At 38.2% G+C, this 26,435-nt stretch overlaps 2 protein-coding genes across 11 annotated transcripts in view; one reads left to right on the top strand and one right to left on the bottom strand.

Moving 5' to 3' along the window:
• TTC23 (tetratricopeptide repeat domain 23) overlaps window positions 1–3,122 on the bottom strand; it is a 103,823-nt gene extending 100,701 nt beyond the window's left edge. For 2 of the 4 annotated variants that reach the window (XR_012517855.1, XM_010351230.2), the window contains exons 1-2: window positions 1,414–1,593; window positions 225–340 (exon numbers count right to left, since the gene is read on the bottom strand). The gene's annotated coding sequence lies outside the window, so the exon portion shown is untranslated. The other 2 variants (XM_074400085.1, XM_074400084.1) reach the window with 2 other exon arrangements.
• A 280-nt stretch (window positions 3,123–3,402) lies between these two features.
• Window positions 3,403–26,435, top strand: part of LRRC28 (leucine rich repeat containing 28) — a 133,938-nt gene continuing 110,905 nt past the window's right edge. For 4 of the 7 annotated variants that reach the window (XR_005582317.2, XR_012517858.1, XR_012517859.1 and 1 more), the window contains exons 1-3: window positions 5,033–5,129; window positions 7,728–7,956; window positions 22,352–22,392. Coding sequence is in view for 4 of the 7 variants with exons in the window: in XM_074400087.1 (XP_074256188.1) it covers window positions 5,044–5,129; window positions 7,728–7,956; window positions 22,352–22,392 (356 nt within the window). In the remaining 3 variants the exon portion in view is untranslated. Of the gene's footprint in view, window positions 3,475–4,393; window positions 4,431–4,597; window positions 5,130–7,727; window positions 7,957–22,351; window positions 22,393–26,435 lie in introns of those variants that run through there. The other 3 variants (XM_074400088.1, XM_039480059.2, XM_074400089.1) reach the window with 3 other exon arrangements.

The raw sequence follows: 26,435 nt of genomic DNA on the forward strand, positions 1-26,435 counted from the left end.
GTGAGAGAAGCACAGTATGTGGCGGCCCTCTAACGGTCTGAGGGACAGTGAACTGGCCCCTTGTGTAAAAAGTTTGGGGACGCCTGCCCAAGACAATATGGCAGAGGCCTCCCAAAATCTTAAGAAGTAAAAATGTGTTCAAAAACTACAAAGAAATGCATCAAAATTTATATTATTCAACAATGGTAAGGTAAAGTATTTAGGTAAAAAGCATAGTTACTAACCTGTGTGCCAGTATTTACAGGATGGGGCCCCTTAGCTTCCGCTCTCTGCCCTTGGAACCATCTTAAATTGCACTGTCAGTTTTATCTTCAAATATTACTTCCATCAAGCGTGCCTCCTGTTCCAAACATAGAACCAAAACCCTTATTGGCTCTTCAGGTAACTTCTCAGGCTTTCTTAAAATTTTTAACCCAAGTTTCCAAATGAACCTTTTGCTGCAGTCAGAGCCAACTCTTTGTCAGACTGCACATATTTGCTAACAACTCACTGACTATTGGGGATGCCACTTCCCTTTCCTCTTTGAAATTCTGCTAATTTTTCCCTTTTCTCTTTGAAATTCTGCTCAGGCCCAAAGTGAGTCTTACCCATACTGTGAAGCCTTCCCTGAATAATTCATCTCACATTGAGCTGAGCTTCTGAAGTACCTGTGGTTTACAGCAGTCATCTGGGCATTAAGACATGTTTTGATCCTCGCTTGTCCCTGTTCCTGAGGAGCTTTATTTTATTAATTTATATTCCCCTATATGGATTAAAGAAGCAACACAAGAAATAGCTATTCATGTTTATCAATATTTTCTTGATAAATTCTTTTATATTTACTTTCATTTAAAATGTCATTTTTGAAAATATGATGCTGAATTCCTTTTTTGAGAATTTATCCTTACATGCTGATTCTGCTTCAGGTGTCTATAGTATGTTGTTTAGCCATTAGCAAATCTGTCCCTGGATTCCCTAATCTACGAATATACACAAAATTTGGGTTCAAACAACTCTGTTTTCTTTTAATAGATGTTTTATCTATTATGCCACGTATGATAATATACAAATGAAAATATGCATTTAAAAATTACGATATTACTAAATGTCCTTCTAAATTCACATTTAAGCAAAAATACCAAAGTACAGTTTCTTAAAATAGAAAATGATCTTATTATCTTGTTTCCTTCACCTTTCAAAAATCCACTGATAATCCGGGCCATGATGCTTTCCAAACACCCTAAAGAGAAAAATGCTCTCTGAACACTCTTCTCCCTGCTACCTTTAACTTGTGCATGTATTCTCTCTGTTTTTCCTTTGACAATCACTCCTTTAAAACTAGTAAAAAACCGAAAAAGTTTCCGTAACTCTCCGATCTCCAACTATGTTGTAAAATCCTTTGCCAATTTAACCCAGTCTGCTGGAGAGGCTTACCATTTCTTTTTCCAGCGAATTACACAGTTGTCTTGGCAGCGTGATTTGCCATTTGGTTCCTGCTTTATGTTTGGTGATTCTTTGTACAGAACCATGAAAAGTCTAAAATAGGGCCGTTCCGGAGCAGCCTTTTCCCGTAAAGCAAGCGGATACCTCACAAAATTCCAGGCAAAAGATGAATGATAGAGCACTCACCAATAGCGAGTGGAGAAGAGTATTTTGTCGAAGTTTGCAACCCAATCCTTGGGAGCCAGAGGTGGGAATTTTTAAATGAGGTCTTTCCTTGGAATTTTCTTAAAGTGGTATCGCTGCTTGCTGATACTGAAGTTTGTCAAAGAATGTAAAATCACCAGCTTAGAGGGCTTTTTCCTCTTTGTTTTTAAGAGAGACAAAATGTGCAAATTGATTCTCTACAAATTGGGAGAACTTCCAAGAGTGGAGTCACAGGATACTGTAACATAATCAGTTGGCAACTTCTGCGTCAATTTGGGGAGAAGGTTGATTCATTTTTCATGGTCAAATATCAGATATTAAATTAATGCACTGAAAAACAGTATTCCCCTTAAAAAGTAAAAATGAAAACTAAGAGGCTAACATTACTTTGAAAAAAATCGTTCTGTCTGTTGTTAATCTTTTTTCTTTTTTGGGGGGTAAAGCTTCATATATTAAGAGCAAGTCTTATTATTTGGGCTGACCGTTAAATACCCTAAGTATTTTTGTTTTTACACAATATGTGGATTTTCTCATTTTAAGTCCAGCAAACAATTTCTGAGTGCCACGAATTCTTAGGTATTACGAAACTATCTTAGAAATACATGACGTATACCATGCTGTATACCTGAGTAGCTCTTGAAGACCAGATTTAATAGATAACTGATAAATATTTTATTACAACTCATACCTTGTTTTGAAACCATTTTTTTTTTTTTTAAATCTAACTCTGCTTTCTAGGTTATTCATCTCTATGAGTAATTAAGTCAGCCACTGTAAAATCGCGTGATAAAGTTAGGGTTCCTTGACAAGGAGCCTCGCAAATAGGCTTTTCACAGAACAAAAAATAGCAGCTATTGTAGTAGAGGAATATACTTTAAAATCTTCATTTCCGAAGGAAATCTGTCATATTAATGAGACACTTAATACGGTGACTTTTCAGAATGTTTCCGAACAATGCTTGGAAGTATTTTTACCAGCATAAAGCCCCGGCCTACTCAGTCATGCTAGGAACTGCCATTGTATTTAACTTACTAAATTGTTATTGTCCTTTTTAGGAATCTTTTCTCACAATAAACCTTGGGTGTTTGAAGCGCAGGGACTACGTTACCTCCTCATCTTTGGTATCTAGCAGTGCGCAGTGATCCCTTAAATCCGGTACTTAGGCTCACTGCTAGCTAACTAACGTTGGCTTCGTTACAGAAACCCACTGGCCTCAGTTTTTCATCCGTCAGACTGGCACTGTTACTCCCTGTGTCGTGGGATTGCTGTGGAGGGTTCAAAGAGATAACCCATAAACAGCTCTCAGAATGAACGCTCAAGGTGGGATGTCATTGTTGTAATCCCTCAACGTGTGCTATCGAATGAGAGGCCGAGTGACTGAATGAATGTATGAATGAAGGAAAAGGTCAGAAACTGGCAGTTCCCGAGGTTGGAGCTGGCTAAATTACCCCTTCAAGTCGCTAAGCAAAAAGCCGCTCCTTCGACACAAAACCCCACGCCGGAGCCGGAAGCAAGAGTAGAGCGGCGGGCGGGGCCAGCATAGAGGAAGTCGCTCTCCCGGCCAATAGACACATCGATTGGCAAACGAGCGTTTCGCCGCACCTATCGTGAGACTGCGAGAACTCAGGGGATTATCGCGAGGTTCCACACTCCTCTCCCGCTCCCTCTTCCCCAGTTCCCTGTAGCGCGGGTTCCGCTCCGCCCCCGGGGCCCCGCCCCCGCCACCCTCGCCGCCCGGCGCTCCGCCCGCCCCCGCCCGGCTCCCTGCCCCGCCCCGCCCGCCCGCCGTCCCCGGCTTGCCTTCCAGCGCAGCTTGCGCTCCGGAGCGCTGGCTCTGCCGGCGCTGAGGTGAGTAGAGCTGCCTGCCTCATCGGGTGGTTCAAGTGGCAGGGCTCTCTGACCCGGCCACCGGCGGGGACGCCCCAGACCTGGCCTCGCAAAAGCGTCCGGGCCGCGGCGAGTGGGACAGCGGGGCGGTCTGGGCCTCGGGTGGCCACAGCTGCCGGGTTCTCCTGGCGCTCCGCGACCCGCGGCCCCCGGCCTCTGGGACCCCAGAACCCTGGATACCGGGTCCCTGAAATCCCTGCTGCTGGGCTCGCTGCTTCCCAACTGTAACGACCTCAGTGTCTGGCGTTTCGCCTAAGACTTCTGCCAGTGTTTGTTACCACTGAGCTGAGAAGATACCCTTTTACAAATGCTTTTAATATGTGGCTTGTAATTCTCTAATCTCCAGCGTTAGGAAATTGAAATGGGTGTTCTTCTAAATTGAGTACGGGGAAGTCAGTCTAAGGGACTCCTTTCTTTCAAAATACACTTTAAAATGTAGAATTTTGTTAAATGGGAGGTTTTTAATTTTGTTTTTAATAATGATAGTGTTCACCTGCCAGAAAGCTCGTGTGTAGGTGCGGATCTACACAGCTGATGTGAAGTAATACTATTTGCCTCAACTACGTAAGAGGTAGTTTAACCTAGTTAAGAGGTAGTAAAGTGAAATGGGGTAAGAAAATTATCTTTGTTAAAGGCTGCGTATGGCCCATGAATTGCATGCTGCAAAATTGTGAGCATTGTTGATGCTTTATCGGCATTATTGGCAGCTTTGGGGTTTCATTAGTTTAGATTTTATCTCCTAAACAGCCTGTGTAGCAATTTTAACAGAGTGTAACGGTGTTTTTGAGGCAGCCAATCCCATTTCAGACATTCAAAGCCGTCAGGTTACAGGGAATCTCTTACTGAATCTTCCCTCAGTGAGTGTGGTTTTGCATTATAGGGCGGCAGTGCACCAGTCCACCTGCGATGGAACTATGGTACGTTACTCTCTGAGAAACTCAGTTTCCTCGTCTACAAAACGTGCTAACTAATGTCTATTGCAGTGCATGGTTGTAAAGATTAGACGTCCTTATGACATGCAGCAAAGTTAGAGGATCTATCCGTTGTCTTGACATGGGTGGTTGAGAAATCAACCCTGCAACGTTGTTTCACGTGTCATCAGATATTAGAAGACTTACTTTAAAATTTTATTTTAACTTCCTGGGTACATGTACAGAATATGCAGGTTTACATAGGTAAATATGTGGTGATTTGCTGCACCTATCCACCCATCACCTAGGTATTATGAAGGGTTACTTTTAGATAGTGTGCTAGATGCAGGTATGCAAGCGTGAAGAAAACAACACAGTCTCTGCCCTCAGGATTTCTAAATAAGTTTCGGAAGTGTTTATTTACAGGCTTTTTGGCTTGATTGACATTAAACAGGTGCAATGATAAATATTTAGATGACAAATTGTGAGGAGTCATATGAAGAAAAAAAGCCACGTTGCTCTGAAAGAACACCAGGGGAATACTTTGGGAAAGGGAAGTTATTTTTACTTTTATTTTTTTTGAGCCGGAGTCTTGCTGTTTTGCCCAGGCTGGAGTGCAATGGTGCGATCTCCTCTCACTGCAGTCTCTGCGTCCCAGGTTCAAGCGATTCTCCCACCTCAGCTTCCCGAGTACTGGGATTACAGGTGCCTACCACCATGCCCCGCTAATTTTTGTATTTTTGGTAAAGAGGGCGTTTCCCAAGTTGGGCAGGCTGGTCTCAAACTCCTCACCTCAGGTAATCCACTCGCCTTGGCCTCCCAAAGTGCTGAGATTACTGGCAAGAGCCACCGTGCCTGGCCCAGGGAAGTGATTGTTAAGTTGAAATCTGGAGAATAATGGGACATTGCTTTCTAGGCTAAGAGGAGAGCAGCAAATGCTGTTAGGGGTTTGGTAGCTTTAAAGATTAGAAAAAACCCCGGAATTTGGTGAGGAGCCTAGCAGAGTGCTGAAGAAGTGGGTCAGGGCAGGTGGTGAGGCGTCTTCAAAGCCTGGCATGAGTTTGATTTTCTAAATAAGAAGTTTCTGAAGGGTTTATTTAGTAAGATGTATGCTAGAAAGGTGAGACGTAATAGCATGTACATTTTTAAAAGCCCACTGCTGGGATTAATGTGTTGGAAGTGACCAGAGTGGACACAGGAAGACCAGTAATATAGCTGGCCAGGCAGGAGATGACGGTGGCTTGTGGTTTTGGCAGATGGAGAGATTTGGATGGATTTCAGATGTATTTGGGAGATGGAAGCCACTGGCCTTGTGATAGATTGGAGGTGGTTAGAGAATGAGAGTGGAATCATTCATGACTTCCTGTTTCTCCAGCTTGAACCACTGGGTGGTTGGAGGGGGTGTGCTATTTACTGAGATGGGAAAAACTAGGGAGATTCATATTGGTGATGAAAGTAGAAAGCTCTTTGTGTTAAGTCTGAGCTGCTTGTGAGACATCTAAACTGCTAACAGTTTATGACTTCAGTGATTAATTACCTATAAAGTTTCACTTTTTACACAGAATCATTGAGGTTATTTGTAGTCTATTCCCTTTGCTTTATGGGTAGGAGAATTAAGATGTGGAAGGATTATCTTGCACAAAGTCACATAATACGTCTTAAAAAATAGGCGGGTAGGTGGAATATGGGAAAGTATTGGATCCTTACGTTGCATTGAAAATAGTTAATATTTCATACTTTGCCTTTTAATATAAAATGGCAAGTGCTGTCTCATTAGGAATTTGAGTTTGGAAATAATAAAATATAACCAAAAAATTACAAAACTCTGTTTATTGAAAGCTTATGTTGCTGGATTTTGTACTAATTTGGTATTAATTACCAGTGAAAATCACTTTCCTTAAGAAAAAAAAATTCTTGAAAGGTACTTTCCAATAGAGAGTTTGGAAAGAGTGCTGAGGAAAACAGTCAAATCTTTAAGCAAAACTCAGCTTCTTTGTAGTTGTTTTAGCATTTCCTTATTATCCCGTGGAACCTTGTGAGTCACTGTCTGTAAAGAACCCAGGCTTTGAAATCCACTGGACCTGGCATCAAACCCTTGCTTTTATCCCTTGTGAACTGTTTGACTGTGGACAAATCACTGAAGCCTTGAGTTTCTTTCTTTTTGTGTTAACTGATGGTGAAGTTTGTTTTAGCTCTGCGCTTAGTGGATAAAATGGCAAATGTTACTTGTCTTCTTGCCCTTGTCAATTTTAGAGCTAGAAGAGAATTCTAATAATCTGCCCTGGACTCAGGCCTGTTAACCAGTACATTAATTGCTATCTCCATTGTATATATTGGGCAACTGGAGGCCCAGAGGCATTGTAATATTATAGAATGATACAGGATTCTTGTTTCTGAGTGCAGTGTTTCTTGTTTCATTGAAATAATTTGAAATAATGAAACTGTGTGGCCCTGGATCTACTTATTTGATACCTCTGATAATCTGTAAAGCTAAAAACAAAGAGGCCAAGCACAGTGGCTCACACCTGTAATCCCAGCACTTGGGGAGGCCCAGGTGGGAGGATTGCTTGAGCTCAGGAATTTGAGACTAGCCTGGGCAGCAAAGTGAGACCCCATCTCTACAAACAAACAAAAAAATTAGCCAAGTGTGGTGGTGATGCCTATAGTTCCAGCTACTTGGGAGGCTGAGGTGAGAGGAGGATTGCTTAAGCCCAGGAGTTGAGGCTACAGTGAGCTGTGATTGAGTCACTGGATCCCAGCCTGAGCAACAGAATGAGACCCTGTCTCTTAAGGAAGAAAAGAATAAAGAGATAAAGAAAAAATCAGAATATAGGACAATATTTACCAGGAAGTGAAAAAAAGGTATTAGTGCTCTAGATATAAATAATATATATTTTAATATTTTTGAAGCACGTTAGGCTAAATACAAAATGAGGTAGTTCATAAAAGAAATGGGGTTTGCTGCATGTGATTTTTAAGCTTATCCTTTGGTTGCATGTTATGAAACTGGTCACTGTTTTTCTTAGACAAGAGTTCCTATCTCATGGGCAAAAACTTTTTTTCCCATTAGGACTATAATATGTAATAAATATTGTCTAATCAGAATATTTTTATTAAATTGTTATTTCTTTTAATCTCCTCCTAAATATGTGTGACAATTTTAGTTGTTATGAAAGTAAAATGTAGGATTGAATGTATTATCTTTTTCAGTGTCTTCAAGTAGCTCTGTATGCTAACTGGTTTATATGGCAATGCTTGTAAAAAAAATCACATAATGAATACATTTTCTTGCTGTCTTTGTAGAAATGGACCAATTTTGACAAGATGTAATGCTACAAGCCTGCCTGATGGGATATATTCAGTCATGGCATCTGAACTTTGTAAGACGATCTCTGTGGCAAGGCTGGAGAAGCACAAGAATTTGTTCTTAAATTATAGGAATCTGCACCATTTTCCATTGGAGTTACTGAAAGATGAGGGACTGCAGTACTTGGAGAGACTCTATATGAAAAGGAACTCCCTGACAACCTTGGTACAGTATTATATTACACTACAAAAAATCATTTATAAATGTGATTAAGATACATTTTACATACCCTAAGATACTCAGACCAAGACTTATGTCCCCTGTTGTTATATATACAGGTAATATAAATACACACACAGGGGTTTCTTATTGGCTATGAATTTGTTATTCACGTTCCTGCAGTTAGGAGGTTGCAGGAGAAGTTGTGTAGGAAAGCAAAATATTCACTCATGTACCACTTATAAAATTAGTACCCATTCAGAAACCGTTCTTCATTTAGTGTGTGCATCTGTCCTGACTTGTAGTTTGCTTGTATGTTAAGGTTCTGAGGCCGTTTAGTCACACCAGTTAATAAGTAAACAAGAGAAAGATCAACAGTGCTTTTGAGTTACAGTCATTAAAGGGAGAATGGTTTGAAAATTAAAGCATTAAGAGAAGTATTTGGGAAGCTTAATATAACTTTTGACTGTTTTGAGGACAAAACCTTTATGATTGCCCTGTAAAAATTAAATGATTTTGAATTGGGCTAGCATACAGTTTTTTGGAAAAAAATTTGCCATAGAAGCAACATTTAATTTTCTCTTTTTATGTTCTAAGAATAAGCACATTGTTTCCATTATAATCTAAACTGTATCACATATAAGGTAAACTAAAAGTTTTTCAAGAGAATGTCCAAATCAAGCTTTTTATTCCCACTATTTATTGTAAAATTTGGTCTTTGTATTAAATGGATTTACTTTGTATGGCCTTTTCTGGTTATCACTTAACCTCATTTGAATCTTTTACTTGAATTCTAGTTCTCATTCATTTTAGATGATTTATGAAATCTTACTACTTTGTGAATTCACCCGTTCTTTATTCCCTTCTCTATATTGGACTTTGCTAAATAACTAGAAAGTGTATCTTACTGGCTTCATGTATATGGCTTGTTTTCCTGGAAAAGTTTTATTTAATATGTGTACAATGCCCATTAGTGGGTAGAAAGCATTATAAAATTAATTTATCTTTACTCTATCTAGAAGTAAATAGATACGCATGTTTTGTTCTTTTGTGATTGGCATATTGATAAATATGTTGAGTGTCTACTTATATTTCCGAAGTTAGATTTTTCAGTTTTCCACCTTGGAAAATCCGTATACAGTTATATAAATCCCTTTTTGCAAAGTCATCATTGCATGATGTAAAACCATATTAGTAGTTTTTAACCTTTTAGCAAGAAGTGGTATAAGAAATATTTTGACAAGGATTATAGTCTAGATTTTCATGTGCTTTTTCTTTATGTATTAAGAAATATTTGTGAGTGGATTACTTATTATCAACCATAGCCCAATGGGGTAGACTTTGTTCAGAGAATTGACCTTTGCTTATAAAAGCCAAACTTGTGGGTGGACCACTCCGCTGGAAGTATGAGGATCTGAGCCCAGGGGTTGGCAGGTTGAGGGGGGTGGGGGTTGAGGGGGTTGTGGGGGTAGAGGCGGAGGCGGCTCCTGTGATTGAAAGGGACTTGAGACTTACTGGCCACACACCATGAGGGCCCTGTGGGTGCTGGGCCTCTGCTGGGTCCTGCTGACCTTCAGGTTGGTCAGAGCTGATGATGAAATTGATGTGAATGGTACAGGAGAGGATCTGGGTAAAAGTGGAGAAGGCTCAAGGATGGATGATGAAGTAGTACAGAGAGAGGAAGAAACTCAAGTGATCCTCTTGCCACAGCCTCCCAAAGTGTTGAGATTACAGTGAGCCACTGTGCCTGGCCAAAACTTTCTTTTTAAACATAAGCTTGTTTATTTGGGAATCTAGTTACATAATTGATAGGTGAACAAGAAGTAGTTGTGGGTGCTGGGACTGGTGGCTCATGTCTGTAATCCTAGCACTTTGGGAGGCTGAGGCAGGCAGATCACTCGAGCTCAGGAGTTCAAAACCAGCCTGGGCAATTTTATAAAATCCTGTCTCTACACACACACACACCCACCAGCCTGGGCAACATCATAAAATCCTGTCTCTACACACACACACACCCACCAGCCTGGGCAACATCATAAAATCCTGTCTCTATACACACCCACACACACACCCACACCCCAGCCTGGGCAACATCATAAAATCCTGTCTCTACGCACACACACACACACCCCCGCACACACACACACCCCAGCCTGGGCAACATCATAAAATCCTGTCTCTACACACACAAACACACACACACACACACACACACACACACTCCAGCCTGGGCAACATCATAAAATCCTGTCTCTACACACATACACCCCACCAGCCTGGGCAACATCATGAAATCCTGTCTCTCCACACACACACACACACACACACACACACACACCTCCCAGCCTGGGCAACATCATGCAATCTTGTCTACACACACACACACACACACACACACACACACACACAGCTGTCCCAGAAAAAAAAAAGTTAGGATTTTGCTTCCTAACATTTCTCTTAGAAAATGTTTTAAATAATTTTTCTATAATTTTAAATGCAATTCAGGAATGATTAAGTCTGAACTTTGTGATAGTTTTAAGATAAATGAGATATTAGGAGTAATATAGGGTCTGGGTTTGTGACATGATAGGTATTCATCTAGTGGTAGAATTAAACAAATGAATATAATGTAGAATTGCATAAGGACCATATTATAAGAGTTCCAGACTGAGAGCCTTCAAGAGCAGGAACTGTGTCTTGCATTCTTCAGTGCCTGGCTTACTGCTTAGCATGTGTAGTACACATAATTTAATTCTATGTAGCAGCTTTGTAGAAGATTTTTAAGATCCTATTTATAAGACACTGAAGACTGACTTTGACTGGCACTTAGGAGGAAGAGCATCATTCATTCAATGTGTATTTACTGAGTGCTTACTGTGTACCCATCACTCTTCAAGAAACTGACAATAGCTATTTTGTGGAACAGCTGCTGCTTCTCATGGAATTTTCATTTGTTGGCATTTCAAGTTTAAGGGGAAAAAAAGGAACTAAGACTCAGTAGCAAAATGTTCAAAGGACAAGTTTACATACCTGTTTTGCTTGCCTCAAGCAGTGGTTTTATAGGTTCCACAGAGCCTCAGGCTTCCTGAGCAATGCTGAGGTGGGGACCAAACGAGAGTGTGTCTCTATTTCAGCTGGAGCAGCTCTTTTGTTTGAGTATCGGTGTTCTCTATGCAACCCCCTCACAAAGATGGGATATGCAGAGAGGTCCTCTAGTAAACAGATGGGTAGAGAGGTCTTGAAGTTTGGCTGTGATATGGGATGGGCATAGTGGGAGGGGATTTGACAACAAAGGAAGTTTTTCTTCTAATCTTCCCTTTTCTATTCTCTTTCCTTTACTCCCTCTCTTCTCTTTTCTAAGAGGACAGAGTAAATGCTGTTAAGAAATTCCCATAAAAAGAAGAGTCGAACCTCCAGATAAAGGGAATAATTAAAAGTCCAAGTTTCCTAAGAATGAGCTCCAGAGTACACATGGAAGGATAACCTTGGGAATATGTCTGTTCCTCCTTTGTTAAAGGGAAGACAGGTGTAAAGACAGATACGCACTAAGGGACAGAGAGGCAGTTGAGAGAGTTTTTGGTCTGGTGCTTTTCCAGGTCAGACCATCTGCTTGGGAATGAACATTTGGGGAGAGGGCAAGTTTGAAGACTCATGTGGCAGTTTGACAAGAGAAAGATAGAATTGTTCGGTTTTATTTAGCAAGCAGTTGGTGACTAAGCTTATGGTGGAAACTTTGCTTGTTTAGGGAACTTTCTCTAGCTATATCCAGCTGTCTGAGGTATGGAGAAGATAGACTGTGGCATTCATACAGGTTTAGGTTGTTGCTAGGTGGCTAGAGGTTTAGGATTTGGCCAAGAGAGTGATATAACATGAAATCTGAGCTGGATTGGAGACAAAGGAAGAGTGAATAGAGAGAATAGAGGTGGGCCAAAGTACCCATTGATGTTGAAGAACTGCTGTATTGGGTGTGACTGAGTAAGCCATCTGGGATATGGGACATTTTGGTGTCGAAGAAAGACTGTGGTCATGGAGAAGTTTCTGATGATGACGTAGTCTGAGTCTGCAAGATGGAAGGGGCCGAGGTAGAGCCTTGCAACCTTCCCTGCATTGGTACCTGTGGTCTTTGTAAGAAGGAGAAGGAATATAGCTTGGAAGCAACAATCAACAGTCCTTTCTAACTCAGAAGTTCCTCAAGGGAGGAAATTAGTAGTGGGAGCATTTGCAGTCCCAGGAAGAGAGTGTTCCATGTTTCGGTAGCAAAACTCAGGACTGAAAGGTAAGAGATCAAAGTTCTATGGCTTTACCTCTTTGGACCTCAGTTTCTTCATTTGTAAGAAAAAAGGCCACACAGACTTGGAGAAAAACAAACAAAAAATCACAATCTGGAAGCAAAATCACCTAGTTTGTCAGCTTCTTTTCTTAATGGAAACAGTTGGCCTTCCTGAGGAAATGAAAGAGTGGCTTGCCCAAATACTGGTAGAGCTCTCACTATTTGCTCATTTTATTTTATAAATATGAATGGACAAAAAAGAGGTATCTAAATTTTAATGAAAGGGATGTTTGGCTCATAGCTAACCTCTTGTTTATTGATAACCTCTTTCTAGCCTAGTAGCACCATGTTTGCACCCTGAGGAGAAAAACAAGGACAGATGGATCCTGATTAAGCAGTTAATCTATGCAATAAGAGATAATTTAACTTAAAAATTATATTCCACTGAGTGAGGGAAAGAGCAGTCTATCAATCATGTTCCTGAATTGGGGCAGGAAATGAGGCACAGATGTTTTTTCTTTCCTATTGTCCCAGGAGAAAAACATTCCTGACTTTCTGCTTCAGATATGAACAGGCAAATGAAAAAAGAATACAGATACCAAAAACATGCAAAAAGATGTTTAGCTTTTAGAAGAAGTGACGAAACAGTAAACAGATTGGCAGAGATTAACACCTAGCGAGGCATCTGGGCATCTCAGCTACTTGGCTGAGATGGGAGGATCATGTGAGCCCAGGAGTTTGAGATCAGCGTGGGCAACATAGTGAGACCTTGTCTCAAAAAAAAAAAAAAAAAGATATTAATACCCAGTGTTGGAGACAGTTAGGAGAAGTCTCCTGATGGAAATAAATTCAGTGTTTTTGGTGGGTGGTTGGGCCCTGTCTAGCAAAACTACATGAATATTTGCTTGATCAGCATTTTCACTTGCAAGAATTTACCGAGTAGAAAAAAAAAGTCAGGTGAACAAGAATGTTCATCACAGCATTGAATATGTTGAAAAATTGTGAAAACCTCAATATTAATATTGGATTAGTTAAAATCTGAGAGCAGCTAACATTGTTTGAGTCTTTACCAAGTGCTCGGTTTCAAGTAAATGACATGTATTATTTAATCCTCAGGACAATCCTATGGTGTAGGCACTGTTATTATCCTCATTTTATAGATATATATTTATTTTTATTTTATGCCAAGTAGGCATAAAAAAAAGAATACATCAAACTGAATAGTGATTATAGTTGTAGATGGGTGGAGAGTGAGGGTAGGGCTGGAGGCTGAAAGAAACAGAGCCTTACTTAAGTGTTTATAGAAAAAGGGAAAGGCTCTACTAGTAAGTTTGCTTTGTATTATTTTCAGTAAATATATATTTTTATAATTACTACTAAGGGTTTGTCAAGCTTTCTAATTGGTGAGTCTAAATATTTTGATTTATAGTAATGCATATGTTTATGCTATCTTGACATATATGACTCTCTTAGCGGGTGGCTAGGGTGAGGGTGAGAGAGGTTGATGGCAAGGAAAGTCACACAGCTATATCCGCCACCCACCCTTGAATTTGATAATAGTAGGATTGGGATCAAATTAGCATGGGAACACCCTGAGTAGAAAAACAGTAAGGAGATGGCCTGTAAGAGCATCATACAGCCAAGTGTGGTAGGATAAACAGGGAGAGGAATTCAGTTTTGTTGTTGGTTTGGTTCATTTTGAATTCCAGAGTAAAGACTTCTTGTTTTTCTCCAGTCTGTTGGATTCTTGCAGCTTGAACTGCTGCTAGGGCCTCCTTAATCACCATGATTACACTGTTGTTGAGCTAGCTCTGTATAAAAGCATCTTTAGTTCTTAAATTGACTATGTGGAAATATGTGAGTATATCAAATAGTAAAGAATTTTAATCGTCTGTTCATGTTTTAGTGTTTGTAGGTAATGTGGGGTACAGTTCTGGAAAACAGTCATTGCACATTTATCCTGTCTGTCTTTGTAATACACATGTGCCTGAAAATTAAGTTTTGTTACAACAGCTTCTTTTCCTGTTGAATTTTCAGTTTTAGAAGCTTTTCTTTCATTGTTACTGATTCCTTGTCAGTAATGTGGAACAGTGATTCTTTGTCAAATAATTAGCAAACTCAAGATAAGCTTCTCACATGTCATAAAGGCTTTCATTTTTCAGGAAAATGAACGTCTGTTTCATAACTCTATTAATGGAATCATAGGATTTTAAAGCTAGAAGCTTTATTGATAATTTAGATAATTTTTCTTTTTGAGGAAACTAAGAAGAGGATAATGGTGGGTTCTAAAGTCACTTTTATGGCTTTTCAGTGCAAAAATAAGGTCTCCTAATTTGTGGTCCAGTTACTTTTGCTTTCATTTTAATTCTGTAGATATTTACTGATAACCTCTTTCTAGCCTAGCACTACCATGTTGTTAAAATTTAACCACATTTAGCCACTGTGGAGAAATGAGGTGCTGCATGTTAAGTGAATTTTCCTAGTTAATCTTTGTAAAGCCTGTGTCTGAGTTTTACTGTGAGTAAAAGTCTAGCTTTAATAGAAGTATTTTTAAAACATATATCATTCATTGGTTTTTAAATAAAATAATAGGGAACCTGACCTAGCATACACCCTGTAGTTTGTAGTTTCTGCCTTGGGAGTTAGGATCGGGATGGTTTAGAAAGAGGTGGCGGGGCTAAGGGTCTTTTCCTTAGAACAGAACATTTTCTTTTGTACTTGAAGGGTGTTATTTGCAAGCAGAAGACTCAAAACCATTGGTATGTGTATGATTCCAAAAGTTTAAATTCATTTTTCAGACATTCACTATAATGAGGCACCTGTGTACTAGAAGTGAGATGCCAGTGTCTAAATAAATGTTAGTCCCATCAAATCAGTCAACAACTACATACATTATGTAAGTAAGGCACTTATATACTGATCTTGGAACATGCTCCCCACCCCAACAAACCAAACAGTTATGTCATAAACGTAGATTTTTCAGGCTAGGTTTAATCTTATATCATTGATATGGCTTTATGGGAACGTGTTTGGTGTTCTATTTTTGTGTGTATTTTTACATTGCTTTGAAAATTTCATTTATTAAATTATACTTATTGAATGTTCATTTAATCGATTTTTTAAAAAACAAAACTAGATAAGACACTTGATTCTGTAACCTCCAACCCTTGCTTCTGACATTTATATAACTTTCATTTTAACAAATATTTTTAAGATGAACTCTTGAAGAGGCATTTCAGCAATTTTTATTGCTTATTTTTTCTTTTGAAAATCTTTTCTTGGCAATCAAATTTCCGTCAAATTTAGAAACACTTTATTTTTGTAAATGTACTGGATGTATAGTTTTTTTGATTTTGAGCTCATTCTGTAAGTTTTGCTAGATTAAAAATATCAGTTTTGATTTTTGTTTTACATTTTTTGCCACAAAACATTTGCAGTTTTAAAGATACTTAAAATTTTTCCATTTACGTTTCTTAAGATGACAATTTCAATCTCTATAAATGCTAAGCAAATACTTGCATTTATTTCTAAGAAAAACAATGTAAAACATTTATCATTCGTATAGTTAAGTAGTTCTTTGTTTTACATTTGAAGGAGTTGAGTTTAAGTGAACAATTAGTAATGAGTATAAAGATATGAATTCTTCACACTCTACCAGCCACATGTGACTGTTAACTTTTTTTTTTTTTTTTTTTTTTGAGACAGAGTTTTGCCCAGGCTGGAGTGCATGGCACGATCTCAGCTCACTGCAACCTCTGCCACCCAGGTTCAAGGGATTCTCCTGCATCAGTCTCCCAAGTAGCTGGGATTACAGGCACCTGCCATCATGCCTGGCTAATTTTTGTATTTTTAGTAGAGACAGGGTTTCACCATGTTGGCCCGGCTTGTCTTGAACTCCTGACCTCAGATGATCCACCTGTCTCAGCCTCTTAAAGTGCTGGGATTATAGGTGTGAGCCACCACACCCAGCCTGACATTTAAGTGAAAGCAAAATGATCTTAGAAGTTCAGTTCCTCTATGACATAGCTACATGTGGCTAATATCTGCCATATTAGACAACACAGATAGAGAATGTTTCTGTCATGGCAGAGAGAGAAACAAAGGAAAATGTGTAACTAATGGGAAGTTAGCTAAGTGACAAAGGTAATTGTTACTAGGACCCTCAAGGCATTTATGCTACTGGGAAAGAAGGAAGAATGCTGGTTCCATCATTCTATACCATTAGCCTGCTAGGGTTTCCTATTCTTCTATTGATAAATACTGCTCTATGACATATATAAAAGTGGAGAGAAATACTGTAGAAGGAATGGGCAAGCAAAAGATCTACCACTGTAAAAAAATCTGGACACGTGGTATTTATCTCATGCTGTGTACCTGCTCAGAAGCAGTGATATCAAATGATTGATCCAACTGTAAAGCTTGTGGAGTGTGTCGTAGTAGTTTGTGAATGAAGTACTTTTTCTTTCCTCAGAACCAAAACTTCATTAGCTTTTTCAGATAATTTATTGGGGTGAAACTCATATAACGTAAAATTAATCTTATGAAATGAACAATAGGATTCAGTACATTCACCATCTATGCTGCCACCTCTGTCTAGTTCCAAATATTTTGATCACTCTAGGGTAAAACCCTTCACCCATTAAGCAGTTTTTCTCCATTCCCTCATCTCCACCCTCACTTCCCCCCCACCCCTTTACCTGGTAACTACCAATCTATTTTCTCCCTGGTTTTACTCTGGATATTTCATATAAATGGGATCACAAAATATGAAACCTTTTGTATCTGGCTGCTTTCACTTAGCAAAGTGTTTCCAAGGTTTATCCAAGTTGTAGCATATGTTAGTACTTCATTTTTTTTAATGGTTCAGTGGGATTCCATTGTATGGCTCTACCGCCATTTGTTTACCCATTCATCTTCTGATGGACATTCGAGCTATTTCCACCTTTTAGCTGTTGTGAATAATGCTGTTATAAACATGAATGTACATGTTAAAAGACCTGTTTTCAGTTCTCTTGGGCATATAAATAAGAGAGGAATTGCAGGGTCCTTTGATAATTTGATGCTTAACTTTTTGAGGAACCACCAAACTTTTCCACAGTGGCTGAGCCATTTTACATTACTTGCCAGCAATGTACAATGGTTCCAGTTTCTCCACATCCTTGCCAACATTTGTTATTTTCTGCTTTTTGTTAGTGTTACAGCTGTCCTAGTGGGTATGAAGCGCCATCTCATTGTGGTTTTGATTAGCATTTCCCTGATGCTGATGATGTTGAACATCTTTTCATGTGCTTTTTGGCCATTTGCATATTGTCTTGGGAGAAATTTCTATTCAGATCCTTTGCCCATTTTTTAAATGAGTTGTCTTTTTGTTGTTGAATTGTAAGGATTCTTTTTATAGTCTGGATGCTAGACTCTTACCACATATATGATTTGTAAATATTTTCTCCCATTCTGCAGGTTGTCATTTTACTTTCTTGTAATGTCCTGTGATGCACACAAGTTTTTAAATTTTGATGACATTCAGTGTATCTACTTTTTTTTTTTTTTTTTTTTTTTGAGATGGAGTTTCACTCTGTTGCCAGGCTGGAGTGCAGTGGCGCGATCTTGGCTCACTGCAGTCTCTGCCTCCTGTGTTCAAGTGATTCTCCTGTCTCAGTCTCCTGAGTAACTGGGATTACAGGTGCACGCCACCATGTCCAGCTAATATTTTTGGTATTTTTAGTAGAGATGAGATTTGACCATGTTGGTCAGGCTGGTCTTGAACTCCTGACTTCAAATGATCCACCCACTTTGGCCTCCCAAAGTGCTGGGATTACAGGTGTGAGCCACTGCACCCAGCCTGTGTATCTGTTTTTTGTATTGTTGCTCATGCTTTTGGTGTAATGTCTATCAATTCATTGCCAAATCTAAGATTATGGAAATTAATGTTTTATTCTATGAAGTATGGTTTTAGCTCTGAAATTTAAGTTGTTGATCCATTTTGAGTTAATTTTGTGTATGATATGAGATAGTGGTCCAAATTCATTCTGCTTTCTTATACTTTTTATAACTGCTATAAGAACCCCAATGGATTTACTTTTTGACTTTGAAATGTGTTGTTAGAAGCCAGGATGGAGCAGGTTTTGCCAAACTCCGAGTCCCAGTGGCTTATAACAGCATGCGTATTTCTTGTCTACACCATACTAACCTCTGAAAGCTTGAGGACTGTGCTCAGGGATGAAGCCTGACAAAACGTCCACCATCTGGTGGTCACTGTGGGAGAGATGAGCTCTTTTGAGCTCAGTCTTGTCAAGGCTTCCACTTTGGCTTAATTTCACTGACCAAAGCAAGACCCTTAGCCATGGCCAGCTTTATGAAAGATGTGCAGTCCTAGCAGGTGTTCAGAAAGAGAGGGAAAGGAAGTAGGTACTGTACAGTGCCCACCAGAAAACAGCACTGAACGTGGTGGCATTTGCAACATACTTGAAGTATTTGTTCCAAGATACAAAATTTTAAAACATTCCCATTTAAGTGGAATCTAAAAGAACATGTTAAAGCATCATTGATTCAGAATTTGGGGTAAGTTTTATACTAACTATACTTGTTGAAGTTTACTTTTTCATTATTGTAAAGAAAAGTTGTTTAGATAATAATATAAATGAGATTTAATGAAGAGAATCCTGGGCTTGATTTAGAAAAACGGTTTTTAGGTAATTTAGTGGGAAGTATTTCAGTACATGTTTATCTGATAAAACTTTTCTGTTTCAAATTGTGAAAAAAGGAAATAATAGTAATAGATTAGAAAAGCACTTTAAGACTATTGCTTTTATCAGGATTTAAAATTTAAAAACATTAAAAAGCTTAATAGCTTGTAAATTCTATGGATTAGGATACACTAGTTTGTGTGACTTCCATAATCCAACATTAGAGCTTAGTTACCCACAAAGTAACAAAAATTCTGACATTAATTTCTCATTGTCTAGTCTCCTACATGCTGTACCTAAATTATAGAAGTATGAAAATTAAAATGTATAGCATTTCTCAGCTACATTGCTAAAAATACAGTATTAGAAAACAGAGTGATATTATGGAACACCACTAGGTGTCAGTCACATCCTGTGCAAGGGCTGATAATTTGCCAGGCATTTTGGACATCTGTTCCTAAGTGTGTATGTGTTTTAAGGCATTATTCTGATGAACTGCAATTTTCTCAAAGTGAATGTGCTTATTTTTAAATAAAAACCCAATGCACCTACTTGTTAATAAAGACATAGAGACGCTCTGCTGGCAGCAGAAGCATTATTTCAGTGCTTAATTGTGTGTATAGCTACAGCTCAAAAGAGCTAACTAGTTTGTCATGGAAAGATTAGAATGCTATTTGATGAGCCAAGTGGACATCCAGAAAGAAAGGCCATGCAGTGTGTGAGTTAGCCAGATACAGTATTGATACTAGCCAGTGAAAGTAGGTGAAGGTCTAACAGTTAAACAGCATTACGTTTTGGAAAAATCTTTCCTTTTTATAGGAACAGTTATAGTTAAGGCCTTCCACCCACTGGTTCCCTCATTTTCCTAGGATGCTTTGTGTGTTTGCCCATAAATGGAAGTGTATATTCTCAAGGGAAATACTGATACTGAAAACAAAACCGTCCAGGGATTTAGACAGATCCACAGGAACATCTAAGAAATGACTCGTTTTGAAGGACCTCCTTGCATGTATCAATGTCGAAATATGGTGCAAAAAGAATCACAGCTTTCAGCGTTTGAACAAGAAATAGAAGTGGTACTGTCAAGAGTGGGTACTCAAAAATGCTTCATTGACTTCATAACAATGTTCATATTCAGTGATACTTGGTTATCACAAAAGGATAAGGATATGTGTATATAAGCTATTGGGGATACCGTTGCTAAGTATTTAAATACACCAGTAGGGCAGTATGACATTAATAATGACATTTTCTGGTTTAAAATAAACCAGTGAATTTCCATTGTGTTCAGGATTTTTTAAAAGCTATTCCTTAGTATAAAATATGAGTCCTTAGTGATCTGTTCCTTGCCATTCTATGTAAAATCACACATCTTCCTACCCAATGACCCAGACATACCAGACTAATGTCATTTGTCCTAGTGAGTGTTTAGATCTCAAATTGTTTATAATTGATTAATCAATTGTAGAACAATAGCTTATACTGTACACACCATATTTTAAAATTCAATTTTAATTTTTTTCGATTATAAAAGATACGTGTTCATTGTTAAAAATCTAAGTTTCTGTATGAAAAATTTCTTGATTATTTAAAGTAGTCAACTTTCTAGTCCCTAACACTTTAATTTTTCCTATTGACATGATTGTTTTTCTCACAGGATTATTGAAAATGTAAGATTTCCTCAGGAGTGCTGTTATGGAGTTATAGCAGAATGGATTGTGTTTGCAGTTTCCCAATTGTTCCGTGTTCTCTTTTGGCTTTTCATATGTTGCTTCTTGTGCCTAAAAAGCTATCCAGCACTACCGTTCTCTTCATTCCATGTCAACCTCTTACAGTTTGTCTTTTGAAACTTGGGTCAGACCTAACGTCTTCTAAAAAGCCATTCCTGATTCATTGTTATTTATATACAGTTTACCCTACAGTATGCTTGAATGTAGATGGAAAAAAAGTTAGTTTTGACTCAGTGTGCTCCTTCAGTCTTTAGACTCATATCTTTTTGCATGTGTAAATTTGAACCCCGTGTGTGTGTGTGTGTGAGAGAGAGAGAGAGAGAGAGAGAGAACGCGTGTGCGCGCACGAGAGAAAGATTATATATATGCATATATACATACGTGGATGTGTGTATGTGTCTGCAGGCTGGTTTTCAGTTATTTACAGGAGGCTTTCTCCCATACCCAGTACCTCCAGCAGAGAGAAGCTTGCTTTCAATCTGTGTGTAGAATTGTTCTAGGATCCTTTTCATGGAAAGGCCAGCCCTTTCAGGGCTCTGACTTTTTCTGAGTAAGAGACCTAGGTTTGTCTGTCTTTGTGTCTCCTGCCCATAGCCAATTTCCTGTCCCTCCCACATCACACCTCATCTCTGATCTCTGGACCTGTGGCCAGGTCTGACACTCCCTTGGACCACATGAACTCTAGCTTCCCCTGTTAATTTGGAGCTTAGTCAGGTCTTGGCACCTGGGGGCCCTGCGATTTTCCCTTACTTTCTCTTGAGGAGCATGATTTAGGAGTTTGGAGGACATATTAGTCTCTTAGGGCTGCCATGACAAATTATCAAAAACTGGGTGTCTTAAAACAACAAAAGTGTATTCTCTCACAGTTCTTGAAGCAAAAAGTTTACAATCAAGGTGTGGTTTGGGTCGGTTCCTTCTCAGAGCTCCTCAGGTGTCACTTCAGTCTCTAGATTCATCAGCACGTGGTGTTCTTCCCTCTGTCTGTGTTTGTGAAGCATATTTTTATTTCTTCCATGATAAGGGATTATGAGGTCTGTTGTTCACAGACCTGGTGCCTGTTAGGAATGGGGCCGCACAGCGGGAGGTGAGTGGTAGGCAAACTGTGTATTTATAGCCGCTCCCAGTCCCTTTTATTACTGCCTGAATGCCACCTCCTGTCCCATCAGCAGCAGCATTAAATTCTCTTAGCACAAACCCTGTTGTGAACTGCACATGTGAGGGATTTAGGTTGTGCACTCGTTATGAGAATCTAATGCCTGACAATCTGTCACAGTCTCCCCATCGCCCCAAGATGGAACTGTCTAGTTTCGGGAAAACAAGCTCAGGGCTCCCACTGATTCTTCATTACAGTGAGTTGTGTAATTATAACAATAGAAATAAAGTGCACAATAAATGTAATGTGCTTGAATCATCCCGAAACCTCCCCTACCCCCCTGCAACCCCATCTGTGGAAAAATTGTCTTCCATGAAACCAGTCCCTGGAACCAAAAAGGTTGGGGACCACTGCTCTAAGGGACATTATATTTAAGTGTTCAAATTTATAAATTTAAATTGTAGTATGGTCTCTATAAGGATAAAACCCAGACCTGCTGATTAATTATTTTAACATTTCTCAAAATTTATACCCCTTAAAAAGATAGCACTTTGTATTTAAGCAAATTAAAAATGTTTAGACATTTTTCAAAAATAAAATTTAATTCTGAGTTTTTAATTTTCAGCCAGAAAACCTTGCTCAGAAGCTTCCAAACCTTGTGGAACTGTGAGTCTGTTTATTCAAATTTTTTAAAAACAAGAATGAAAATAATTCTAAGTTATTTGATATAATAGGATATGTCATATTAATGTTTTAATTTGTTATTTTTTGGTATCATGATCATGGTACTCATGTAGGTAGACCTGTGGTTCTACTAAACCCAGTAGTATTTTAAAGTATTTAACCATTTACTATTGTATTTTAAATATTGCACTTCAAGGTAGCGAAGATGATGAGAAATGCCTTTTCTCTGGGCACAGTGTCTTCTGTAGTGAAGATGATGAGAAATGCCTTTTCTTCTGTCATAGAATCTTTCTGGATAGTCCATGTAATTGGGAAAATCTGTTATTGTTATTACTACTACTACATGTGATACGTGATATAAACAGATAGTATAAAATGTTTAAAATATACAGTAAAAGTCTTTTTTTCTGCATCGTCCACACTTCATTTGTTTTAGTTTTTTTTTTTATGATTACCTCCAAATGCTGAATACTGTGTTGACACCTTTGTTTTTTTTAATGCACCAGTGTTAATTATCCGTTAACTTACCACTAAGGAAGATAAATTTAGATATCTTGTATTTCTCTCTCTGCCTAGCTGCCTCCTAATTTTCTGCAGGAGGATTTGCATTGCTATTTCTTGTGCTCTTTGTTATTTGGCATGATTTTCAAGAGGTCACGGAAGGAAAGCTGGCCTTTTACCCCCCATCCGTCATTTCCTTTGTCCCATCCCTTTATTTTGAAAAATTTCAAACTAACAAAGTTGAAAACATAGAACACTTGTATGCCCTTCACCTAAATTTAACCAATTTTGACATTTTTCCACATTTGCTTTCTCTTTCCCTTTTCTACCTGTCTTGTCTCCCTCTGTCCCCGCCCCCCACACCAAGCTGAATGATTTGAAAGTGAATTACAGACATAATGTTATTCTCACACCTAAGGACAGTAATATTAATTCAGTATAATTTAATACACAGTTCATGTTTAAATTATGTTAGTTTTCAAAAATAATGTCTTTTAAAAGTAGATGTCTGAATTTACTGGTTTCCTCCTTATTAGATTGCATTTAAACATTTTTGGTGGTGTTTGATCACAAAACTTGCTTGATCAAGTTTTTGCTTTCATTCTTTTGTATGTATGTATATGTATATTTATTTTTTCTGAAGTTTTTGAGAGTTAGTTACATACATCATGGCTTTTTCTTTGCCTCTAAATACTTAAGTATGTATTTCTAAGAACAAGGATGTCTTTCTATCTTTTTAGTCTGCTTTTGCATCCTTTAGGTACTTTATAGTTTTCTTTAGGTTTTGAAAATTTCTAAAGTCTGTTACTAAGTATTCAATCTTTTTTTTTTTTTACTATTGTAAATGAATTTTGTCATGTGTTAAACTTCTGTTTATGTTTTGTATAAATGAACAATATTTTTGCATGTTAACTTTATATCCTGCTATTTTACTGAAATCTTTATTGTTTCAATTAGTTTTCTTGATATACTCTTATGTTGGAAAATACAGGTAGTGTTACTTTTTCTTTTCTAACGTTATCCCTTTAATTACTTTCTCTAGTCTTATTGCATTGGCTAGTTCCTCCAGAATATATGAAAGTATCCTGGAGAAAATGGGCATCCTTGTCTTCTTTCTGACCTTCTGGGAATGCTTCTAGGGTTTCCCCATTAAGACAGATGCTGGCTTTACAGTTAAGGTATCTGTAGTCTATTGTGTTAAGCAGATATTAATCTTTGTTGATTTTCTATTGCTGCTTAACAACTTAACCCCAAATGTAGTGATTTAAAAGAATAAACATTCAATATCTTACATTTTCTGAGACCTCAAAATCTGGGCCTGACTTAGCTGGGTGCCTTTGCCTCCAGGTCTTACATAAAGCTGCAGTCAAGGTTGTTGGCCAGGACTGCAGTCTCATCTGAAGACTCAACTTAAGAAGGATCTTCTTCTATGTTCATTCATGTGGTTGTTGGCAGGTTCAATTCCTTGTAGGCTGTTGAACTGAAGGACTCCATTTCTTGCTTGCTATTGGCTAGAGCACTTCCTCTGTTCCTTGTCACTTGGGCTTTCTACGGCATAGTTCACAAAATAGCTACTGGCTTCCATCAGCAAGCAAACCAAAGAGCAAGAGAAAGTATACACTTTCCCCTAATCCCTGGTAATCACTAATCTACTTTCTGTCTCTATGGATGTGCCTATTTCTGGATGTTTTCTATAAATGGAATTTATATAAAATAATAAATGGAATATATAGCCTTTTGTGCCTGGCTGCATTAAGATAGTGTTTTCAGAGTTCACTCATGTTGTAGCAGGTATCAGAATCCATTCCTTTTCTATGGCTGAATAATATTCCATTGAATAGATACATGACTTCTGGTTTATCTGTTTATCATTTGATGGACATTTGGGTTGTTTCCACATTTTGAAAGCTTTTGCTTTTAGTTTCTGGTTTGTCAGTTGTGGGTTCCAACTGTTTTCAGGCAGCTGTGAAGTTAAACAATTTCCTGTAATCTGTTTCAGTTTACAATGGTTTTTGCACTGGGCAGTCTCCCAGTCAGATTGAATAAAGACAGCCTTGCAAGTGGGTCTTGCAGGGAACCATGAGACAAATCTTTGGCAGTTCTCTGAGAATGAAGTTTCGAAAGCACTCTAATGTGATCCTACCCACTCACTACTGCTTTTCTCCTTGATAGTGGGCTGTTGGTTTTTTGGATTTCTGCAGAGCAGGAGAGTGGGGTTACGACTAGAGCAAGTGAAAATGCCACGAAGCCTACAACGCACTGTTGTTACTGACGTTCAGTCATTTTTTTCCTTGAATAAATGTCCCTGTATTACTGCAAGCCTTTGGTTCATTTCCAGAGTTCTGAACTTGTCATTTGGACATTTCTGACAGTTTCTCATTGTTTTTATGGAAGAGAATTTTTGGAGGTTCTTACTGTACCACTTTGGCTCAGAATTTTTAGTTTTGTAAAAAACTGCCAATTTACCAGATTAGCCGTCCCATTTTACATTTCCCCTGGTAATGTGTGATGTTCCAGTGTCTGCATATCTTATCGGTATTTGGTGTTGTCTTTGTTATTTTGATCATTTTGATAGATATGTGGTTTTTATTACATTGTAATTTTCATTTGCATTTCTATGATGGCTAATGATACTGAACATCTCTTCATATACTTGTCATCTGCATATTTTCTTTGGTAAATTGCCCGTGTCTATTGCTCATGTTCTGATTTTATATATATATATATATATATATATATATATATATATATTATTTATTTATTTATTTATTTTACTTCTCAGTTTTAAGAGTTCTTTATAAACTAGTTTGGTTTATATGTTGTTTACAAATATTTTCTCACAGTGTATAGCTTGTCTTTTTATCCTCTTTATGTTCTTTTGCAGAGCAAAAGTTTTATATTTTGATGAGGTCTAAGTTTATCATTTTTTTGCTTTTATGTGTCCTGCTTTTAATGGCAAGTCTAAAAACTCTCTGTCTAGCCCTAGGTCCCAAAGACTTTCTCCTGTTTTTCTTTTTTCCCTTCTAAAATTCTTAACAGTTTTTAATTGTACATTTATCACTATTTTAAATTTTTTTTCCCCTGGGATTCGAATTCTTAGTGACCAGTTTTTTTTTTTCCTATGAGCACTTCCATGATATTCATTATTCCCTGGCTTCCATAGTTTCTGAAGAAACATCTACAGTCACATTCGTTCCTTTGTCTGTAATGTGTCTTTTTTTCCCTTGGGCTACTTTGAAGGATTTTCATTTTTACAGTAGTTTTAAGGGATTTTATTTAGGTGTATCTTGTTGTGGTTTTCACTTTCTTGCCTTTGAGGTTGATTGAGCTTCTTGGGGTTGTGTCTTCACAGTTTTCATCAAATTTGGAAAACTGTTGACATTGTTTGTTTGTTTATTTATTTATTTGATGGAGTCTTGCTCTGTAGCCCAGGCTGGAGTGCAGTGGCACAATCTCGGCTCACTGCAACCTCTGCCTCCCTGGTCCTAGTGCAAGCAATTCTCCTACCTCAGCCTCCCAAATAG

This window comes from Saimiri boliviensis, chromosome 5 (genome assembly GCF_048565385.1).
Source record: "Saimiri boliviensis isolate mSaiBol1 chromosome 5, mSaiBol1.pri, whole genome shotgun sequence".
NCBI classification, from domain to species: domain Eukaryota; kingdom Metazoa; phylum Chordata; class Mammalia; order Primates; family Cebidae; genus Saimiri; species Saimiri boliviensis.